General features: G+C 42.2%; 1 protein-coding gene across 2 annotated transcripts in view; it reads right to left on the reverse strand.

Annotated features, from left to right (window-relative positions):
• The window catches only part of LOC144498659 (protein bicaudal D homolog 1-like), a 247,428-nt gene that overhangs the window by 122,244 nt on the left and 100,996 nt on the right, over positions 1–24,188 (reverse strand). For both annotated transcript variants that reach the window (XM_078220111.1, XM_078220112.1), the window contains exon 2: positions 8,386–8,598. In XM_078220111.1, coding sequence (XP_078076237.1) covers positions 8,386–8,598 — 213 coding nt within the window. The remainder of the gene's footprint in view (positions 1–8,385; positions 8,599–24,188) is intronic.

Raw genomic sequence — 24,188 nt, forward strand, 5'->3', positions numbered from 1 at the left:
ACACAGATATCAGAAGGACATATTTTACACAGAGGGTGGTGGGGGCCTGGAATGCGCTGCCAGGCAAGGTGGTGGAGGCAAACACACTGGGAACGTTTAAGACTTATCTAGACAGCCATATGAACGGAGTGGGATTGGAGGGATACAAAAGAATGGTCTAGTTTGGACCAGGGAGCGGCGCGGGCTTGGACGGCCGAAGGGCCTGTTCCTGTGCCGTATTGTTCTTTGTTCTTGACACCAAGCATAAATAGAAGAGTTGAATGATAACTGAAAGTATTGTCAAAGAGTCTGGAAAAATTGGAGTTTGTGTCAGCTGGAATTCAGGAAGTGAGCAAGGAGATTGTTGGAAAAATGTAATCTGGAGATAGATACCACGTGGATCTAATCTGAAGGTGACAAAAACTCTGGGTTGAAGAGAATAGTCATGATGTGGAGATGCTGGCGTTGGACTGGGGTAAACACAGTAAGAAGTTTAACAACACCAGGTTAAAGTCTAACAGGTTTATTTGGTAGCAAAAGCCACAGTGGCTTTTGCTACCAAATAAACCTGTTGGACTTTAACCTGGTGTTGTTAAACTTCTTATTGAAGAGAATATACAGGACAAAAACACCTGGTTTAACCTGAGCAAATATCCAAGGAGCAGGATGGAATTGGGGAAAAAATTATCCACACTTCATCTGGGTCTGCAAGGAGGTATATATGACCTGAAGTCACATTCATTTCTCTAAATCCAAACATGATAAAAAGCTATTTTTATTCTCGCATCAGTGCTCTGTTAGGAAAGCTTGAGGGGGAACTCAAAGGGTTGATAAATTGTTGTCAGAAAGCAGTCAGATAAACTACCAAACTGGCTTCTGGTGGACTAAACCATCCAAAACCAAAAGGGCTCAGGCTGAATTCCTGATCCATGGGGAATCTACTGATATCAGCAGGGATGGGGGTTAGAGTGCAAGTAGGGGGGGGGCAGGGGAGAGTGGTTAAAAAATCAGTCTGGACTCACATTCTTAATTACTATTTAATTACTTGATGAAAGGTGGATCTGTATTGATGTCAGATATAGACAGGATTGGGTTCAACTCCAATGTTCCCTCCAGCTGCTCGGCTGAGGTAAACAATTCTTATTTGAGAACATTATTTTTAACTAAATGGAGCAAAAAAAGGGAAAGGATTGTGCTATTTAAATCATCCAAGTACAAGCTTGTAATCCAAAAGATTACATTTACAGTCCCACATTCTGATCACATTTGGTGTCCACGCTGGTGAAAGCTATGGAAGTCTGCTTCACTCAGGATCTAATTAATTTGCTGAATTCAGGAGAACGTAGGGAAGCGCGGTCTTCATTAGTCGCTGGAAATGCCAGAAATAGTTTAAAGTTTATTTATTATTGTCACAAGTAGGCCTACATTAACACCGTGAAATGAAACTTTATTTCCAGTTTTGTAAAGGTAGCAGTTTGAATGATAATTTTGAAAGTTCCTAAAGCAGCAATAAATTCTGCATCAGTGCTGCAGTTGGGGAACCCGTTACATCGACCATTAATCCTGTGCCTCTCTCCCCAGATGCTGCCAGACCTGCTGAGTATTTCTGGAATTTTTTGTTTTTATTTCTGTTATATCCAAACTGAAATTAACAAGTCAGAAAAGTGGAATCTGTAAGCCAGCATTGATCTGCTGTATGTAAAGTTACTTTCAACCATAATAAATGTTTTTTAAAGTTTATTTATTAGTGTCACAAGTAAGCTTACATTAACACTGCAATGAAGTTACTGTGAAAATCCCCTAATCGCCACACTCCGGCACCTGTTTGGGTACACCGAGGGAGAATTTAACATGGCCAATGCACCTAACCAGCACGTCTTTCAGACTGTGGGAGGAAACCGGAGAGCCGGAGGAAACCCACACAGACACAGGGAGAATGTGCAGACTCCACACAGACAGCGACCAAAGCCAGGAATCGAACCCAGGTCCCTGGCACTGTGAGGCAGCAGTGCTAACTACTGTAACTGTTTTCTATCAGAAAAGCTGAAAACTATATAAATTGAGTTGGCTTCAAACAATTTGTGGGCCGGAGGGGGGGGGGGGTGTTGGTGTTGCAATGGCTTTGGTAGTACAGATAAAAAAGCTTTTCCTAACTGCACGTCCAAGTCCCATGAGACTTTCCTTTTGATAGGCTTTCAAAGGATTTACTAATGAATGCTTCAGTAGTTTTGCAGAGAAGGTTCAGATAGCCTGCAGGTATATAGTTGAGATGTGCAAAGTCCCAGTATTTGGCCATACATAAATATGACATCGTCTGAGAGATAACCACCAGCAAAAAAATAAAAGGCCAACATATGTCTTGCCTATAGATGAGAATGAAAAGCCAGGATTGCTGAAGCAGCAATACTATTGATGGTGGTAGAAATACATAGCTGCCACAAGAAAGATCTACGTCTGTGGAGTAGCGATCGGAGTCAGATTCCACTCTGCTCCTATTTACCTACCTGGAAATGAAGCTGCTGCTTTCTCGTCCCATCTACCGGCTCAGGCTGGATGAGAACACTGTAGTGCAGCAGGCTCCTGAGGCCTTGTGTCAAGGGCAGGAGAATTCTAAGTAAGAAAACCACACCCCTTTTGTTTACAGCACTCGCTGCCGTAAAGCAGGGATGTTTAAAGATCCAGCCACCTTGAGAAGCCAGGCAGAAGGTGAGTTTGTGAGGGAGGAATATAGGAGCAGGAGTAAGTCATTCAGCCCATCGATTCTTCGCCACCATTCAATACGATCATAGCTGATCTTCCATTTCAATGCCTTTTTCTGACTGCACGCAGTACCCCAAGTACAGTCAAACCAAGGTTCTATACAACGAAAGCAAGACTTCATTATTCTTGCGATAATGACTAACATTCCATTAGTCTTCCTAATTGCTTGTCCACCTGCACATTAGCTTTCAGTGACTTATGGACAAGGATGCCCAGGTCACTTTGTATGTCCACACTTTCTAGTTAAGAAATACTCTGCACATCTGTTCCTGCATAGTCGGTCCTATCTGGCATGTCCTTGCTCACTCACCAAATCTGTCCAACTCCTCTTGAAGCCATTTTGCATCTTCCATACTGCACAGATTCCCACCGAGCTGTGTGTCATCCACAAACTTGGAAATATTACATTTGGACCTCATGTAGAAATCATTGATGTTTGTTGTGAACAGCTGGGGCCCAAGTACTGATGCCTGTGGTACCCAAATGCCAACATGAGAATGACCCATTTATGCCTACTCTGTTTTCTGCTTGTTAACCAATGCTTCATCCATGCCAGTATATTACCTCCTATCCCATGTACTTTAATTTTGCTCACCAGCTTCCTGTGGGGGGGCTTTATCAAAAGTCTTCTGAAAATCCAAGTTTACTACATCCACAAACTCCCTTTATCAATTTTGTTGGCAACACCCTCAAAAAAATCCAACAAATTCATCAAACATTATTTTCCATCCATAAATTCATGTTGACTATACCCAATCAGATCATTATTATCCCCAAATGTCCATTTGTCACATCCTTTATAATAAATTCGAGCATTTTCCCTACTACTTCTGTAAGACTAACAGTTCGGTAGTTCCATGTTCTCTCTCACCCTCACTTCCTAAATAGCGGGATGACATTTGCTACCTTCCATTCTGCAGGAACTCTTCCAGAACCTAAAGAACTTTGGAAGATAATCACCAATGGATCTGTTATCTCTATAGCTACCTCTTTCGACATATATTTTTTTAAATTCCTGCTGTTGACCTGTGACCATTCGGATCCAGGTTGAGACTACTTAAGATCGAGGATGGAATTTCCATAATCACCTGCCATAACTTCAGTGGAAAGACTGGAAAAGTGGCTCCTCACACTGTTTCTGTGGGATTTCTAATGGATCTTCTGCTAAAGTTATGGCAGAAGATGGGGGAAATTTCTGTGGAAATTCTATCCTCGAATTCCTTATTCAAGCTAACACATCGCATGCCAACATGGCCAATGTCAAAGACAATTGTTTAGTCAATGTTCAGATCCACTCACAGGCTGACATCCTTTATTGCCTCTTAGAACTTTTCACACAAATTTATTGAACACAATACACAGTGGGAGCGGTGTTGAGCTCTTGCTCTTTGTGCACAGGAATAACACGGGGGCTCAAGATCCGGCGAAACCCCGAAATCACGGATCCCGCCGCCAAAGTGGCAATTGCCGATTTTTGCCGCCCCTCGCCGGTGATGGATTCAGGTTCATGCCCGTAACACGTGTGAACCTGATTTTAATACATTTTAATGAATTTGTATATAATACAATATGTTCCCCCAGGGGGAGTTTCAAACCTCGGCATTCTGATGTCACGTTGGCAAGGTTTACAACAGCTTCACCCAGACGTGAACCTGAACTGCACACCTGCAGATGCCTTAAGTTTCTATTTGATTTCCGCTTTAATAAAAGACGATTGCTGATCACTCCACTATCATTTCCACCACAAAATACAGGCCATTGTGTCAGATGCATTGACCATTAGGACATGTTAGCACAACACCGTTCTCTCATCAGTATGTGGCAGCACTGATACACTTCTAATGTCCCACTGTTAATACTGGATTTCACCCAATTAAATAAGATCATGGTTGTGTGACCTGGGTTTGACCTGTTGTCCTGTTGTTGACTGCTGACTGGGACGCATTCTGTGAATGAATCAACTGCTCTGTGGAAATACAAGGTCTTAGTTGCTAAATGAGTGCACATATGACAGAAAACTTTCACTTTCACATTTTATTCATTTGAATCAAATTTTTTTTTGTGAATTTAGTGATCATTAACCTGAAGGGTGTTTGTTGCTGTGATGTTTTTGCAGCTTCAGTCTGTTCCCAGCCACAGGTCACTTGGGTACAATCATGCACAGACCGTACTAATGTCTCAAGCTGAAGGTGGTCTCCAATCTTCTTGGAACCCCATTGCCACCGGACCACGACCCCGCTCTGCCGTGACCACGTGGTGAGCCCGTGCAATGACCAAATCACGTTACATCCTCCACTGCTCAAAATTAAGTTTGGCACCTGGAACATCAGGGTCCTTGTGGACAACCCCCACAGTGACAGATCTGCGCACTGCATCACCACAGCAGCTCAGGTCTCAGGCACCAACATCAACATTGCAGCCTGAAGCAAGAAACATTGAGAGACAGCATTGCGAACGTGCAGAGGCAAAGTGAAGCAATGGACAGAGAGCAGAAACCTACAGACACCTCATCTGCCTGGCCTTGCAGGCAACATCTGGCCCACATGTGGCAGAGCCTCCCATGTACACTGAACCCATCAAACTGAAGTGGAAACAAGTCATCCGCGATCCCGAGGGACTACTGAAAATGGATGGATTTATTTTGTGCACTGGTTTTGGGGGCTTATCTGTTTCTCTAGCAGAGTGTTCAGAGTTCCCATAATTTCTGACAGTCAGTGACTGCCCCATTCTACTGGCACAGCTAGAATCAGTGGCAAACATGAAGCAGAAATGTTGTGACACTCAATGAGCCAGTGCTGAGGAGAATCAAATTCCAAAATAAGCATTCACTGGGTAAATATCTACATCAGGCTTTCGCAAACATTGGCATAGCTCCCAACTTCCAACAATGTCAAATATCTCAGCTCCCCCTCTATATTAAAGAGGAACTGTCTTTGCAAAACGTGTTTGTTAAACATATTTGTCATGTTTGGGGAGCTGGATCAGAACATTTCACCACAATGATGTGACTTGCAGGTCACAGGTTTCATTGGGTGTTTTTACAAATAAACAAGAAAACAGTTTTCCACCATGAAGGTGGCAGCACTTCAACCACCTGACAGATTTTTAAAAAACTTCTGCTTCATGTTTAGTGAACTGGCCTGTAGCACTGCCTCAGTTACACTGACTGCCATAGATCTAGCTATCAGGAGATCAATGGAACAGACATTCCAGGAAAACTAATCACAATTCAAGGACTGGAACTCCCTAAAGTTGACGTAAGCAAGAAAATAATATTAGAAAAATAATGGCACTGAAAATAGATAAATCACATGGACCTGATGGTTTCAACCCAGGATTTTAAAGGAAATGGATGAGGAAATTGTAGATGCTTTGAACATCAACTCTCAAAGCTCTCTTGATTCTGGAACTGACTTTTTAAGTTCGAAAATTGAAAATGTAACAATTGTTTAGAATAAAATACATGAGAAAAGCCAGGAAAGTATAGACCTCTTAGGCTAGCATCCATTATTACCATTATTATTGGAATTTATAATTAAGGACAGAGGTGACTGAGTACTGGGGAAATCTGAGCGGATTAGAGAGAGCCAACATTGATTTGTAAAGGGTAAATCAAGTCTAATGAATTTTATTTAATTTTTTTAATGGAAGTAACTGAAGAAGTACACTGGGATTATATATGGATGTAGTTTATATGGACTTCCATATAAAGGGCCCATGTATGAGACTTAGTTCAAATTAAAGCTCATGGAATCAATGACAAATTATTGACCTGGTTAGTAGATTGGTTAGCTGGAGGAAGACAGAGTTGGGATAACGAGTATGCACTCAAATTGGACGGAAATTATTATTTGTCCACAGATATCTGTATTGGAGCCTCTACCATTCATGTATTTAGTAATTATTTATTGATGATTAGATTATTGAGAACCATTTATCCAAGTTCGTTGATGACACTAAAATAAAAACTGACATGACACAAGTTAGCTTCCTCAAACATTCTCTCCTTTCTTACGGTGAATTTGTGAGCTGAGACATTCCTTTAGGTGGATGCAGCAGGAATAAACTAGGCACTTCCCTGAGGGGAATTTTAAAAAAAATATTGAGAGAATGCAAATCCCCAAAGTCAACCGACAGCCTCCTCATTTGCTGAGTTTAAGGAGACTAGTCCCCCACCGAGTCTATAGAGGTGACACTCCTCGGCAATAAGGAATGAAAAGAGAACAACTAAAAACTTTTCTCTCCTTTTAAAATACAGAGCATGTAATAATCTCATTGCACAACACCATCATATATGCAAGAGCTAGCTTTTTGCATGCTAGCTTATCCAGTGAATAAGAAGAATGGGGTTGATCATGACTAAACTGACACTGAAGAAACCTTGAATTTTAGTTAACTCAACTTCATGATGGAGAGTGGGTTTGAGTGGTTGTTCCAACTAATTACCAATGGAATTGTGTGTCAGTAAGTCTCAAGTGAAATTCTCAGATGCACTTTCAAATTGTTTTATTAAAATGGCCAGAAACTGTTGACAACTCAGAGTTACCAAATAATAGGAAATATATTTTTGCCACATTAATTCAAAGTTCATTGACATTAAAATGGTTCTGCCTTTCTTCTGTATAGCAAGAAACCATTAAATAAGAGGGAAAATATTTCAATTTATAGATTTTCCTTCTACTTCCTTTGCAATTTAACCCACTCTGTTTACTTAGAGAACTGGTGTGAAAGAACTTATCACCAGACTATCTAGTGGCATTGATTTTAACTTTCGCTATAAATGCTCCTCAAATAACTTGTCAGACACTTGGCTGGCGCAGCCTTGGTGGCCATTTTAGGATGTTCACATCATAGAAAACGCAGCTTATGCTGCAGAGCAGGGTTTTTTCCAATGAGGTTTCAGTTTTGTAACTAACTGGCATCTATCTTATAACCCGATCCCACAATATTTCATCTATAGATATGGCAAGTAGTTTGTCCAGACATTTACCATGGTGATTCCACCCATTTAAAAAGGATTTCATATAACCACATCTGGCAGCAAATTCACAACCTGTGGTGATGCACATTAGGTGATCCCAGATTCAATCAATGTTCCAATCTCAGTCATGGTGGTGGCACAGACGCTACAATTAGTTTCCACTCCCTCAGAACTAGGGAGAGGGAAGTACTGCTCCTGAGGATCTCTGCCAGAAACTATGTATGTGTGGCTATCAGATGACGGTAGGATTAGGTTCATTAATGTTCCTAACCCCCCTGTTTAAATGGTTGTCTACACTCAATTGTGAAGGCTTTTGCGAAGAATAACCACTTTGACGAAGTATTGGAGGTCTATGGGCCTGAAACTGTGACTCAGCAATTACCAAAACTTTCAGTCAATAAAACAAAAACATTAAGGATTTTAAAAAATCCCTGTTGTGTGCCTGTTTTAACATATCAGGAAACAATGCATCGGAATACAGTACATGTCTTGATGATACCAGCCTTCTCAACCTAAAGCTATTGATTTTTGCACAAAACCATTAACCATACTTTGCAGAAATGTGACTATTTACTGCGGCGTTCCCATCAATCCTGCTTTCCTACAACTGGCTAATGTGGGATTCCTCGGCCCCTGGTCTAAAGCGGCAAAATCACCATGGTTACCTCTTTGAGATCCAACGAAATGGCACTGAGTCGTTCATTTTCAGACTGGACATTGACCACAACCGTCCTGGCTTGTTTCAGCTCTGTCTGCAGCTCCAGAATCTTGCTGAGGTAATACGCCTCCTTTGATGCAGACTCCTGCAGAAGAGTCTCCTCGCGGGACTCACCATCTTCCGCGACTTTACGGTGGTTTGAATAAGCCTGTCCAAATGCCTGAAAAATAAACCCAATGACATCTTTCATTCTTTTTGATTGTGCACACACAAGATCATTGAGCATTACTTGCAATTGGTTAACAAATAACTTTTCATATAGACTTAAAGCTGTCCCAAGTCAACTTTATATTTAGTAGGATATGTGGCTGGGATTATAATGCAAGACAGTAAAACATTGCAGTTGTCCAGCATCTCCCAAAACATGAGGGCTGCAAAACAGCAATAAAACTAAGATCTGCTGATCTGACAAAATCCTGCAAATAATTCTTTAGCCGTGATGCTAAGTACACTCTTGACAGCTTGAAAAGGACATAAAGGAAAAAAATCATTGCGCCTATCCCAGTCAGAGGAAATTTGCTAGATATATTGACCAGGAATTTTCAGTAAAAGCAAGAGTGAAGCTGTCAGTGCTCACAGTTCTTAAAGTATAAACAGGAGATCAATCTCTGGAAAGCCACACATGCATTTAAATGTGAACATGAGAACATTACTGTCCATGGTGCCCTGCTCCTCCAGAGATCGTAGGCCATAACTTCCTCAGAGTGGCAATTTGATGCTGAATGCCACTCCATACCCACTTACCTGCGCCAAATTTCAACCGTGTCTGTCTTGCCCGACCTTCCTGACTCAGACCAGACGCAATCCAGGCAACGCAGAGGGTCCCTGGGTCAAGCGTCAAGAGTCTAAAAGAATCGAAGCAAAGGAGGGCATGCTCCCTCTTTATGTCACTAGCTGCTGTAAAGCAGATACATTTAAAGGTCCCATCGAAAATGACAGGCCAGGGAGAAGGTAAATGTCTAAGGTAAGTGGATGGGATTTTGGGAATGTTTGGGGGGTTGGTGGGAGGTCAGGTCAAGCGGGATCTAACTGGGTCAGGTTGTTGGGAGAGGGCGTGGTCCAGCCATTTCAGTCAGGGGGGAGGTCAGGATGGGGAACACCGTGGGGGGCTGCTTAGTGGGGCTGGAAGAGTCCCCCGTGTAGTGGTGGGGGGGTGCTTACCCATGTGGGGATCAGTCTGTCTTTAAAATAGTTACGCTGAAATTAGTGGTTTGATTTCTTCCAACTTTTTCAAAGCAACTATTAGCGTAGCACTGGCAGAAACAAAGTTAGTGATTTAAATCGCTTTGGCAGAAGTTAGTGTTTCTGGGAGATTGTGGTGCAAGCCCTTACCTGGAAACTTCAGAGAAGGTTTCCCCAGTGCATCTTTGGGATACCCCCTGAGAAGTTACAGGCCTGTGTGACAACAGTGGCTCTCTGAGAGACTCACCATTGAAATTTATGGAACGTGGTGAAGTGGCTCTCCTTACATGACACATTCACACTAATTACACCAGAAAGGCTAAGGCGTGTGCATTCTTCTCGAAGTACATTTTTAATGGCACGATGTGTCACTTTTTTGGCCCTAACTTGAAGGTGGTGACGAAAGCTGAGATACGAATCAACAGAAAGCAGAGATATCCCCAGTACCTGTTATTTATGACTCAGTACAAACTGGACCATTGTGTGGAACAGGATAGTTTTTCACATATAGAATTGTGCTATGTTTTTGTATCTATTCCTATTGGATCACTGGAGGGTCCCCCTGTCCAATCCAACTGCAGAGAGCGCATTTCCCCCCCCCCGCCCGCCTCCGCCTTAGGCCCTACCCAATTCAGCCCCCACCCCCTCCCTGTAGGCCTCGCCTCTCAGACTCTATCCCCTTGGCATTGTCCTGTGTGGCAGGCTGGCAGTGCCAGGATGCCTGGTGGGCAGTGCCAGGGTGCCAGGCTGGCACTGTCAGGCTGGAATGGCACAAGGGGCACCCCCTTCTCTGACCTCCGGGGTGGCCTCAATGGCCTCCAATCCTACCAGCAAGACCATCACAATAGGTCCCCATTGATGGGGATTATATGTGATCCTCGCCCTTGAGGACCCTCACTGGTGAAGCCGCTAAGGACAGTGAACCGGGATGATACATGCCAGGGTCACTAATTATATTTAAATTCTATTTAAAATAGAATTTAAATATTGAGATCAGGCTCCAATCATTGCTCCCTATCAATCATTCTATATTTGGAACGATTTTTGGAGATTGATTATTTCAATACCCAGAATCTGGATCATCTAGATTTGCAGAACAGCATCAGGTACATCATCACCAGCAAAGCACCAAGTCTGAGGAAACACCAGCAGGCTACTATTGTTGTAGCTTCGGGGAACTTCTGGTGTTAGATCAAAGGGATTCTGGATCCCGGTATCATTCAGAAACTCTACCAATGGCTCTCAGAAAATAACATCTCTATCAAATAATTCTGTAAAGTAATGAGCGGTGTAAAGAGCAGCCATTCCCGTCACTGTGCACATTATCAACTCATTTTGCTGCCGCTGCAGATACCACCTCCTACATAGCCAACCACACCTATTAACTATTCATGGTGGGAGATTGGGCCAAGATAGACACATTACGCTGTGGTTATGCGCAGCTGAAACTTCATCACTTACTGCATCACATTCTCTGAATTTGGATGTTCTGCCACTCACATGTCCAATAATAATGCACATTTGGATTCTATTTGCTGCAGCCTCTTGAACAGCACTGCCACAAAATATTAATCTCAGAGGTCAGCGCTAGTTGACTGCAATAGTTCAGTTTAGAATTTTAATGCTTAGTGATCCAACCACATGTATCATGTACATTACTACAGAAAAGAGCAACATCATTTATATGTACAACGGGGAAGTGTTGTGAAAAAGCAGTCATAGAGGTTTAATCATGGAAACAGGCCCTTCGGCCCAACTTGTCCATGCCGCCCAGTTTTTACCATTAAGTTAGTTCCAATTGCCCGTGTTTGGCCCATATCCCTCTATACCAATCTTACCCATGTAACTGTCTAAATGCTCATTAAAAGACAAAATTGTACCCGCCTCTACTACTGCTACTTGTTCCAGACACCCACCACTCTCTGTAAAAGAATTGCCCCTCTGGACACTGTTGTATCTCTCCCCTCTCACCTTAAACCTATGCCCTCTAGTCTTAGACTCTACCTTTGGGAAAAGATGTTGAATATCTACCTGCTCTATGCCCCTCATTATTTTATAGACCTCTATAAGATCACCCCTAAACCTCCTACGCTCCAGGGAAAAAGTCCCAGTCTATCCAGCCTCTCCTTATAACTCAAACCATCAAGTCCCAGTAGCATCCTAGTAAATCTTTTCTGCACTCTTTCTAGTTTAATAATATCCTTTCTATAACAGGGTGAACAGAACTGTACACAGTATTCCAAGTGTGGCCTTACCAATGTCTTGTACAACTTCAACAAGACGTCCCAACTCCTGTATTCAATGTTCTGACCAATGAAACCAAGCATGCCGAATGCCTTCTTCGCCATCCTGCCCACCTGTGACTCCAATTTTAAGGAGCTATGAACCTGTACCCCGAGATCTATTTGTTCTATATCTCTTTCCAATGCCCTACCAGTAACCGAGTAAGTCCTGCCCTGGTTCAATCTACCAAAATGCATCACCCCCTTTGACATTTAATCTCTTCTGTCTTTCAGCCCAAGACTGACCTACCCTGTTGTTTTCTCAGGGGGGCAATTTTTTCACACAGAGGGTGGTGGGTGTCTGGAACAAGCTGCCAGAGGTAGTGGTGGAGGCGGTATAATTTTATCTTTTAAAAAGCATTTAGTTACATGGGTACGATGGGTATAGAGGGATATGGGCCAAATGCGGGCAATTGGGATTAGCTTAGGGGTTTTAAAAAAAGGGCGGCATGGACAAGTTGGGCCGAAGGGCCTGTTTCCATGCTGTAAACCTCTATGACTCTATAACTCTATCAGGCAAAAGGTGGTGAGAATGGGACAAGTAAACAAATAACGGGTCTAGGGAGGTATAATTGGGAATAGGAGTCTGGAGAATAGCAGTAAAAGAGTTATGTACATATAGGTTACATGATATAGATCAAATAAAAGACAAAGTACTATTTGTGCCCTCTTCAACTCCCAATAATAGAGTCTATATTAACATGGACTGAGGATTGGTTAACAGAGGGTCATTTTCAGGTGGCAGGGTTTAGTGGAACTCTTGGGTCTCAATTACTCACAATCTTTATCAAAGGCTTAAGGAGGTCTTGTGGTGTAGTGGTAGTGTCCCTACTTCCAGAGCAGTAGCTGTGGGTTCACATTTCACTCCAGGACTTGAAGGCCATGGAAGATGTATGCGTAATGTGGCCAAACCGGTTGATTATCAGCCTGTAAATCCTACCAATATGGCAGGCTGTAAGTGCAGGAGAGTTTTCTGGTCATCCACATTGCAGAAGGCAAACCACTGCAGTACTTTGCCAAGCATAATCAGAGACCAATCAAATAGAAGCCCATGACCACCAATACCTTATCAGGGCATGATACCTGAAGGAGGAGGAAGATCAATGACAGGACCAAGCATCATATATTCAATATATTGACAATACATAGCTAGCTTGGGAAGTCAACTGTGAGGATGACAAAAGGTCTGCAAAGGGATATAGGTAGACTGAGACATTGGGTAAGGAGTTGGAGAAGGGTGAAAATATTGACTTTGGTGAGGAGAATGGTTAAGAAGAATATATTTTTAAGGTGCTAGAGTAGTAAAAGTTGGTATTCAGAGAGATTTGGGTATCCTTATATACAAATCACAAAGTTAACATGCAGGGTTTTTCACTCTTTCATGGGATGTGTGCATCACTGGCTAAGCCAGCAATTTTATTGCCCATCCCTAATTAGCCTTGATGGTGAGCCACCTTTCCTGAGCCACAGCAGTCCCTGAGGTGTAGGTACCCCCACAGTGCTGTTAGGGAGGGAGTTCCAGGATTTTAACCAAGCAACAGTGAATGAACAGTGATAAATTTCCAAGTCAGGGTAGCGTATGACTTGGAGGGGAACTTACAGATTGTCATATTCCCATGCATCTGCTGCCTTTGTCCTTTTAGTTGGTAGAGGTCACAAGTTTGGAAGATGCTTGTGGAAGGAGTCTTGGTGAGTTGCTGTAGTGCATGTTGTAGGTGGTACACATTACCACTGTTGTGTATTGGCAGTGGAGGGAGTGAATGTTGGAGATGATGGTTGGAGTGCCAATTAAGTGGGCTGTTTTCTTGATTTGATTTATTATTGTCACATGTATTAGTATACAGTGAAAAGTAGTGTTTCTTGTGTGCTCTACAGACAAAGCATACTGTTCATAGAGAAAGAAAGGAGAGGGTACAGAATGTAGTGTTACAGTCATAGCTAGGGTGTAGAGAAAGATCAAATTAAAGTGAGGTAGGCCCATTCAAAAGTCTGACGGCAACAGGGAAGAAGCTGTTCTTGAGATCATTGGTACGTGGCCTCAGACTTTTTCCCGACAGAAGAAAGTAGAAGAGAGTATGTCCAGGGTGCGTGGAGTCCTTAATTATGCTGGCTGCTTTGCTGAGATAGCGGGATTTGTAGACAGAGTCAATGGATGGGAGGCTGGTTTTCATGATGGATTGGGTTACATTCACGACCTTTTGTAGTTTCTTGCAGTCTTGGGCAGAGCAGGAGCCATACCAAGCTGTGATACAACCAGAAAGAACGCTTTCCATGGTGCATCTGTAAAAGTTGGTGAGAGTCGTAGCTGATATTCCAAATTTCCTTTGTCTTCTGAGAAAGTAGAGGCATTGTTGGGCTTTCTTAACTATAGTGTCGGCATTGGGGTGGATGGTAGATGGGAGTGGATCCTGGATGGTGTTGAGTTTCTTGAGTGTTGTTGGAGCTGCACTCACCCAGAAAAGTGGAAAATATTCTATCACGCTCTTAACTTATGCCTTATTGATGGTGGACAGTCTTTGGGGAGTCAAGAGATGAGCTATTCTCCTCAAAATCCCCAGACTCTGACCTGCTCTTGTAGGAATTAGGAACGTAAATGAAGTGTTAGCCTTTATTGCAAGGGGGTTGGATAACATTAGTAAGGATGCCTGCTGCAATTATATTGGGCTTTAATGAGACAACACCTGGCGTACTGTGTACAGATTGGTCTCCTTACCCAAGGGAGGGTATAATTGCCTTAGGGAGGGTGCAACAAAAATGTTCCTAGAATAAATGGATTCCTGGGATGAAAGAGCTGTGCTATGAACAGAGTTTGAGTAGAATGAGTCTATCCTCTGCAGCTTAGAAGAACAAAGATGTTCTCATTGAAATGTATAAAATTCTTTGAGGACCTGACTGTGGAGATGCTGAGAGTTTGCTTCCTGATTGGAGGTTCTAGAACTGAGGGTCACGGTCTCAGAATAAGGGGTCCACCATTTAGAGCAGAGCTGAGAAGACATTTTGCCAATCAAAAGGTTATTGTAAATACTCAGGAAGCCAACTGGAAAGGAACGGTGTTTTATTTTATAAAGCAAAAGTTAAACCACCAGCCTGTGGTGCCTGTACACAAGTCCCATCTGGGACACTAGAATAATGGACCCACTCAGGGGCCTGCTTTATAAAGAGCTCGGGATATGAGTTCCACTTGTTAAGGTAATTACTTATCACCATGGAAATTCTACGAGTTCTACTGGGAGGCCAATCAGGGATTCCCCATTTAGTCCTGGGGGTTATCACAATTATGAATCTTTGGAATTTTCTGCCTAAAATGGTGGTGGATGCTCAATCATTGACATCAATAGATATTTTACATTATTGCAATTAATGGAAATGGGGTTTGAGAGGGAAAATATAATGGTTCAGCCATGATCTTACTGAAAGGCAGCGTAGGCTTACACTCCCTTTTCTTATGTTCTTAAACCATTTAGACCATCATATTGTGCCTGCTCTTTGTTAAATCCATCCATAAATCTTACAACCATGCTCTCTTTTGTAACCTTAGCTTTCCCCTGCTTCTAACTCCTCACTCTACCTGATCATTTTAAATTGATTTCTTTTCAACCACTCTCCAATCACAAGGGAACAAATTTTCTTTAGTCATTTCAGTAAATGTTACAGAATTTGAAAAATCTCTATCCAACCTTCTCTTCCTTTTTGTCCCAGTAGAAATAGTTCTAGCATCTCAAGTTTCTCCTAAGAACTAATCCTATCCCCGGTTTATCCCAATGGAATCATACAGCATTCTAGGCTTTATTAATAAAATAATAGAGTACACCAACAAGAAAATTATGTTAAACCTGCAGAATAGCGCTGGTTCAGCCTCAGCTGCAGTACTGTGCGCAGCTCTGGGAGCCACACTTTAGGGAGGATGTGAAGGAATTGGACAGAGTGCAGAGAAGATTCACCAGAATTGTCACATAGATGAGGGGCTTTAGTTACATGGACAGATTGGAGAAGCTTGGACTGTTTTCCTTGGCAAAAAGAAGATTGAGAAGAGAGGAGATATTCATCATGATGGATCTAGACTGAGTCAATAGGGAGAAACTGTTCCCGTTGGTGGAAGAATCAAGAAGCAGAGGGCCCAGGTTTAAGGTAATTAATAAAAGAAGCAGTGGATACATGAGGAAAATCATAGAATCAATCATAGAAACCCTACAGTACAGAAAGAGGCCATTCGGCCCATCGAGTCTGCACCGACCACAATCCCACCCAGGCCCTACCCCCATATCCCTACATATTTTACCCACTAATCCTTCTAACCTACGCATCTCGGGACACTAAGGGGCAATTTAATCATGGCCAATCAACCTAAGCCGCACATCTTTGGAATGTGGGAGGAAACCGGAGCACCCGAAGGAAACCCACGCAGACACGAGGAGAATGCGCAAACTCTGCACAGACAGTGACCTAAGCCGGGAATCGAACCCAGGTCCCTGGAGCTGTGAAGCAGCAGTGCTAACCACTGTGCTACCGTGCTGCCCGTGAAAATCCTTTTCACACAGCGAGTGATTCGAATCTGGAATGTGCTGCCTGTGAGCGTGGTGGTGGCAGATTCAGTTGAAGCATTCAAGAGGGAATTGGGTTACTATCTGAAAAGGAAGGATATGCTGTGCCATGGGAAGAAGCTCGAAGTAAACATTCAACTTTTCCTTCAGAAAACCAGGACAGACACCATGAGCAGAATGGCTTCCTCCTGCACTCTGACCATTCTCTGATTCGGAATCCATGCTATAACTTTAATGTGATCTCTCTAATAAGGTGCCCATTTCTGAACATAACACTCAAACTATAATCTAACTAAGACTGTATATTCATTTACCATTATTTCAGAAAGCAGGAAAGCAATCTTGCATTATATAGCACCTTTCATACCCTGCGGAAGTTCCAAAGCACTTTACAGCCAGTTAAGTACTTCTGAATTGCAATCACGGTTGTAATGTGAGAAATGCAGCAGCCAATTTGCTCCTAGCATGTTGCCAAAAGCATCAATGTATAAATGTCCAGATAATCTGTATTAGTGATGCTAACTGAGGGAGGAATACTGCTCAAGTTGGGTGGATTGCCCCAGCTTTCTTTCAATAATGCCATGGGACATTTTATAATCACCTGAGAAGGTAGATGGGGCCTTGGTTTAACATCTCTCCAGCAATGCAGCATTCCCTTCGCATTGCATCTGAAGTAGCAACCTGGATGAGATGCTAAAGAATCTGGAATGAAGTTTGAACAGACAATCTTCGGCTTCAGATTGCAGAGTGCGAACATGCAGCGAAGGCTGGCATCTTAAAGAATGGAATGAAATCAAATCCAATGCTTCAACTAATGGGATGTAAAATCAGTATTTTCCCGAGACCAGACAGTGCAGTGAATTAGAAAATTGATGGTATTTTAGAGCAGAACTCTAAGCCCGTATGGATTGAGCGGGGGAAGAAAAATCTATTTGACTGTATTGCAGTAAATGTGTTCTGAATTGTAACCTACATTTCAGACAATAACAAAAAAGAGTTCCTGCTTTTACTTTAAAAATTATACTTTAAATTAACTTTCACAATCTCCATCTCAGTAGGTCACAGATCATAGGTAAGGAAATGAAACATTTTAGATCAGATTAGATACAGCCAAGGGTGTAGCGCAGTGAAGGGAAGGTAAATGTGGGTGTCATTAGTGCCCATATCTAAGTCACCCTCTACCTACAGATAATGCTGCAGAGAGATCGCTTGCAGATAAGGTCAGAACAATCCCTCGGTGACACGGAGGGTGACTGTCTATCGATAGAAAAAAAAAGCCTTACTGTATATGTAACCATTGGCTATATGCAGGTGAACAGAGCTGGAACCATGCAAGAACTAATCCATGGAACTACATGATGGTGGGGGCCTAGTCAGGCATATCAAACATGATGCAAATGGCAAGGAGTAGAAGTAGTCTTAATACATGGTCACAATTACAGAGTGTACTTTTAATGAATTTAGCTAGGATCATTTATATGGTGTAAAATGGATGAAAGTCAGATTAGGGAGAAACATACAGGGAGATTTAGGGGAGATGCACATCGTTAGGAAGCAGTGACATATTCAATTTTATGGAAAGGAAGTTAGAGGAGAATGGAGGTTGGAGATGAGGCAGCGTTTGGAGAGAGTAGATGATTTAAAAGTGTTTTTCTTTGTGCAGCGAGTGATGGTGACAGTTTTGAAAGGGAGTGCCAGTGGAGAAGAAACCATTAATATTGTCAGTTAGTATTGGAGTCAGGAAATTGTTAGATTTCCAAATGCTGTCTTGAACCAAGGGTAGAATTTTAAAGATGGTGAGTGACCAGCGCTCACCATCCGAAAAATCAACGCCTAATGTGCAGTTGCTGACTCTCTAATTCCACATGCACTTGAGCATTGATTGGCAGTGGGCGGGACTTCCATCCATCCTTGGAAGGATGTCCCATCCATGAGAGCTATTGGCCAATCAATTGAGTTAATGGGGAAGGGGGGGGGGGTGGGTTGGGAGGGTAAGGTTGCCCAGGAAGGTCAGGAGGAGGGCACTTGCAGCATCGGGAGGGTAGGTTGGGGTGGGGTGAGATTCCCAGAAATCCACCGTCCCAGGGAGGAGGGCACCCCAACTCTGCTGGGGCATTCAGAGTGAGGCGCCCTCCCCCTTCCTGCCCAAGATGGGGAAAAGTGCAAATGTCACTTACTCCTACTCCTGCTAGTCTTAAATTGAGGCTGGGCAAAATAAGGCCCTGCAGTGGCCAATAAGTGGCCAAATGGCCAAAGGGCTTTAATGGGTGAAAGGGCAGGTTTCCCACTCAAATGTGAAATTGTATCTGGGTTTGGGCAGGTGGGTACCTGGAGTGAATCCCATCCATTCAATTTGGGGGGGCGGGGGGAGGGGAGCATAAAGTGTCAATCTATTGTTAGGAGTTTGAGTTATTCCCCCGAGGAGCCGGTCAGGGCCATTTGTTTTATTATTTAGTCTCTGTTGTGAATGATTGGATCTAATCCGTAATTTAAATGGAAGTGGCTAAAAGAATATACGGTTATTTTCTTTAGGAAAAAAGTAACATTTTTGCAAAAGATATTTCTTTCTTCAAAACTCTGATCACATGCTGAATTGTTGTGTCAAATGCTAAACTGGTTTCCACTTGTCCCCTTTGGGAGTACTCGAGCACCATCCAATTTAACGGTTCAGAAGGAGGCCATTTGGCCCGATGTTAATGACAGCTCATTGATGGAGCAATCCAAAACAAATTCAGATTCCTCGCTCTCTCCCTACGACCGTGTTTCTTCCTCTGATTCTAATGATCACCCCACCTTTCTCTGAAAGATGTAATTTTCTTTGCAAGTCGCTGTGGACAAACATCTTATAATCCGGAAACTCTCTGTGAAAAGGAATTTCTCCAAGCCTCACTTTTCACTCTCTTGCCAATCATTTTAAGTTGATGACCACTCATTTTTTTAAAAACTTACAACCAGTGGAAACAGCCCTTCTTTATTTACTGCCAAAAAACTTCATTATTTTAAAAACCATCGATTTTGTTTCTTTTTCCGGTAGAAATTTGTCAATATAACCACAGGTTCCTATCACTGAAATCGTCCTAGTTAATCGACACTGTGCCCAACTAACATTTTTGAACAAATTCATTAAAACGTGTTGATTCTTGCACTTGCTGTCCCCAAAATCCAAAATACAGTTGACCATTTTTATGGCTTTCTCTACCTGCACACTCACTTTCAGGGGATGAATGCATTTGAACCTCTGGGTCTCTGTTTACCCACAACCTTCAACATCACTATATTTAGCGCAAAAACCCACTCCTTAATATTCCTCTCAAAAAATGTCACCTCGCACTTATCCAGATTAAATTACATCTGTAACTTTTCTGCATATTCTGCTAATCTTCCTCAAGTCCCTTTGGTACCAACAAGGGATAAGGACCTGCAAGCTGAGTTCAGAAAGTTAGGAGATAAATTAAAATGCAGGACCTCAAATGTAGTAATCTCAGGATTACTCCCAGTTCCACTAGCGAGAGCAGGAATAAGAGGATAGGCCAAATGAACACATGTCTGGGGAGATGGTGTCGCCGGGAGGGATTCAGATTCTTGAGGTGCTGGGACCGGTTCTGGGGAAGGTGGAACCTGTACAAACTGAACAGGCTGCACCCAGACAGAGCTGGGGCCAATATCCTTGTGGGGGCTTTTGCTAGTTCTATTGGGGAGTATTTAAACTAGTGTGGCGGGGGATGGGATCCCAGGCGTAGGATCAGATAGGTCAAATTCAGATCAGGAAAATGGAGATAGAACATTAGCTAGTGATGTTGAAGATGTAGTGACAGACTTGGAATTACAGAAGAAGGAAAGTGTCCAGCAAGGGAAATTGACGGGGTTAAACTGTTTATACTTCAATACAAGGAGTATTACAAACAAGGTAGATGAGTTTAAGGCACAGGTAGACACATGGCAGCATGATGTGATTGCTATAACAGAAACCTGGCTAAAGGAAGGGAAAATTGGCAGCTCAATATCAATGTTATAGAGTCGTCAGACACAATTAAGTGGGAGATAAAAAAGGAGGGGGAGTGACAGTTATGGTTAAAGAATCAATTCCAGTTGTGAGAAGGGATGACATACTGAACGGGTAATCAAATGAGACTTTGTGGGTTGAGTTTGGAAATAAAAAAGGGGCGGTCACACTACTGGGAGTATACTGCAGACCCCAATATAGTGAAAGGGAGATAGAAGAACAAATATGTAGGCAAATTTCTGCCTGTAAGAACAAGAGGGCAATAACAGTAGGAGACTTTAACAATCCCAATATCAACTGGGATTCAAACAATACAAGGGCCACTGAGGGAGAAAGATTCATGTAGCGTGTCCAGGAACATTTTTTCAATCAATTAATGACAAACCCAATGAGAAGAGATGCAATTCTAAACCTAATCTTGGGGAATGAAGAAAGGCAAGTGGGTGAAGTGACAGTTGGCGGCCATATCGGGGATAGAGAACACAATTCAGTTAGATTTAGCATTACCATGGAAAAGAACTAAGATAAAGCAGGAATTCAAGTCTTGAACTAGGGGAAGGGAAATTTTGCAGAAAATGGGAAAGAACTTGGCTGAGGTGAACTGGACAGCACTGTTAGGAAATAAATCAGTGGAAAACCAGTGGGTAGCACTAAAAAACAAGATCCTACAAAACATAAGTGGTACTGCCAAATCCCCCCCCCCCCCCCCACCCTGGTTGTCTAGAGGAATAGAGGGGAAGATCAAACAGAAAAAGAAAATGTACGATAGGCACAAAGGACTAAGCACTGCAGATAGTGAATATAAGAAATGCAGGGACAAAGTAAAAATAAGGAAATCAAAGCGAGAGCATGAAAAAAGATTAGCAAGTAAAGTTAAAGAAAACCTAAAGACATTTTACCAATATATTAATTAATATTAACTGCGGAAGCTATTGCCTGAATTACTGCACTCGTTAAAAAAATGTGAATGACTCACAAAGTATGGAACCAGTCATCCTAGCCATCATGATTAGCAAGAATCGGGGGCACAGGAGAACACAGCAATTGCTGTGAAAATGAAAGGGCCATCTAGTTAGTTTCCTATCCTGATATCTGCATGATACATTTATAGTGGACTTGTTGACTAATCATAGCAATCAGCCAAAAGCAAATCCAGAAATGATCGAAGGAAAAAGGCCAGTGATGCAAAGCAAATCCAGCAGAAATTGTTGGAATCTGCAGGAATTAATAATGGAGCATGCAGTTATTATGTGATTCTCATGACACGACTTCCCAGTAATTTCTGACCAATAAAATATTTCTACTACTAACAAGAAATTTGGATAATAATTGCAATGGATCAATTCACTGAGAAAAACATCTGACATGCCAAATCTACATAAATTCTCATTGGCCTACAGAAGCTGAGGAGAGCAAAGAGGAGAAACTTGTGCTATAAATAAAAAGAACCATGTTATTTAAGATAAATGACTCTGGCTTGGAGTTGGACAGCTATTTCTATTCTGGCTTACAGAAAAGTTGCTGCATTGCCAATAGTTTTCCATTATTTTTCTTGTCCAATTCCCAACAAGCACAGGTAAGCAGGAATGAATGAATCCACACTACTATATTGCTCTCTAATTATACTCAATACTGTGTCATATCTGTGGTACAGCGACATTGGACATTTTCTATAAACTGATTTATTTTCTTCTGAGGAAACATGATATCGATTGCCAATAGCAGTTTTTTTCTTGATTTAATGGTTTTCATATTTTATGTCATTGATTATGTTAAAAGATTGTCTTCCCTTTGGGGAGGAAAGCAATCTTTAGGATATTAATTTCACAGAACGGGTATGGTATTAACAAGCTGCACTGGATAACAAACTATAGGCCAGTTAGCCTAACATCTGTCAGAGGGAAAATGTTAGAACCTATTATTACAGAAGTTAGAACAGGGTACTTGGATAAGCTCAAGGTAATCAGGCAGAGTCAACATGGTTTTGTGAAAGTGAAATCATGCTTAACCAAGTTGTTGGAGTTCTATGAGTAAGTAACCTGCTGTGGATAAAGGGGAAGCAATGGATGTACTGTACTTAGACTTCCACAAGGCATTTAATAAAATGCCATATAAAAGGTTATTGCAAAAAATAAAAGCTCATGTTATAGGGAGTAACATGTTGGCATGGATAGAATATTAGCTGGCCAACAGGAAGCAGCGAGTGGGCATAAATGGGTCTTTTTCAGATTGGCAAAATATAATAGCCGGAATTTTACCACCCCACCCGCCACCAGAATCGGAGCGGGCGAGGGGTGGACAATGGAAAGATCCGATGACCTCAGTCTGGATTTTATGGTTTTGGGATGAACAAGGCTGTAAAATTCCACCCAATGAGTGGTGTGCCACAGGAAACAGTGCTGTTTACAACTTGAATAAAGGGATTGTAGGGATGGTTGCAAAATTTGCTGATGGTATGAAGATAAATAGGAATGTAAGCTGTGAAGTGGACATAAGGAGGCTATAAAAAATTGTAGGTAGGTTAAATGAGTGGGTGAAGATCTGGCAGATTGAGTATAATGTGGGGAAATGTGAAATTGTCTGTTTTGGCAGGAAAAATGGTGAGAGATTGCAGAGCTCTGAGGTAGAAGAGGGATCTGGGTGTCCTAGTGCATGATTCTCAAAAGTTTAGTATTTTGGTATAGCAAGTAATTGGGAAAGCTAATAGAATGTTATCATTTATTGCGAGAGGAATTGAACACAAAAATAGGGAGCTTAATTTCAGTTGTACACAGCACTACTGAGATCACATTTGGATTACTGTGTACAGTTTTGGTCACCTTATTTAAGGGAAAGACGTAAATGCATTGGAAATAGTTCAGAGAAGGTTTACCAGGCTAATACTAGAATGGGTGGGTTGCCTTATGAGAAAAGGTGAGACAAGCTAGGCTGGAGTTTAGAAGAGTAACATACGACTTGTTTGAAACATATAAAATCCTGAGTTGTCTTGACAAGGAAGATATAGAGAGGATGTTTCCTGTTGTGGGAGAATCTAAAACCAGGGCTCAGTGTTTTAAAACAAGGGGTCGTCCAATTAAAACAGAGATGAAGTGAAATGATTTCTCTGAGTGTTGTGTCTTTGGAACTCTCTTCCTGAAAAGGTCGTGGAAGCAAAGTCTTTGCATGTTTTTAAGGCAGAGGTGGATCGATTCATGGCGAGCAAGAGGGTGATATGTTATTGGAGGTAAGGTGGGATGCAGGTTTGAAGTCACTATCAGAACAGCCATGAAGTTATTAAATGACAGGGCACACTTGAGGGGCTGAATGGCCTGCTCCTGCTTCTTGTTCATATGGTTGTTTTACAAATAAGACTGGATCCTGTTATTATAAATAAGAGTCTTCAGGAGCTAAGTGACCTGTGTGTTAATGTATGAATCTTCCTGCTAACCAAGTGGATTAAAGACTCAACCTTATCCAAAGTTACACACAAGTACAACCAGTGTTTCTGTGGTGAATCAGTGGGCAAGGCAGAATCAATGTTTAACTTTAAGTTTGGTTTCAGCAAGACCAGCTCCACTTCAAACTACTTTCCCCTTTTCTTTGGGGAAGAAGCTGTCCTTCAAATTCCACCCACTGTGACGAGGATTAGGAACAGAGGAAGAAAGACTTGCATTTATATAGTGGCTGACTGGATGGCTCCACAGAGAGCTGGCAGAGATTAAATGGGCTGTACGGCCTCCCCTTCTGTGTCATAATGGCTCTA

This window comes from Mustelus asterias, chromosome 9 (genome assembly GCF_964213995.1).
Source record: "Mustelus asterias chromosome 9, sMusAst1.hap1.1, whole genome shotgun sequence".
Lineage (NCBI taxonomy): Eukaryota > Metazoa > Chordata > Chondrichthyes > Carcharhiniformes > Triakidae > Mustelus > Mustelus asterias.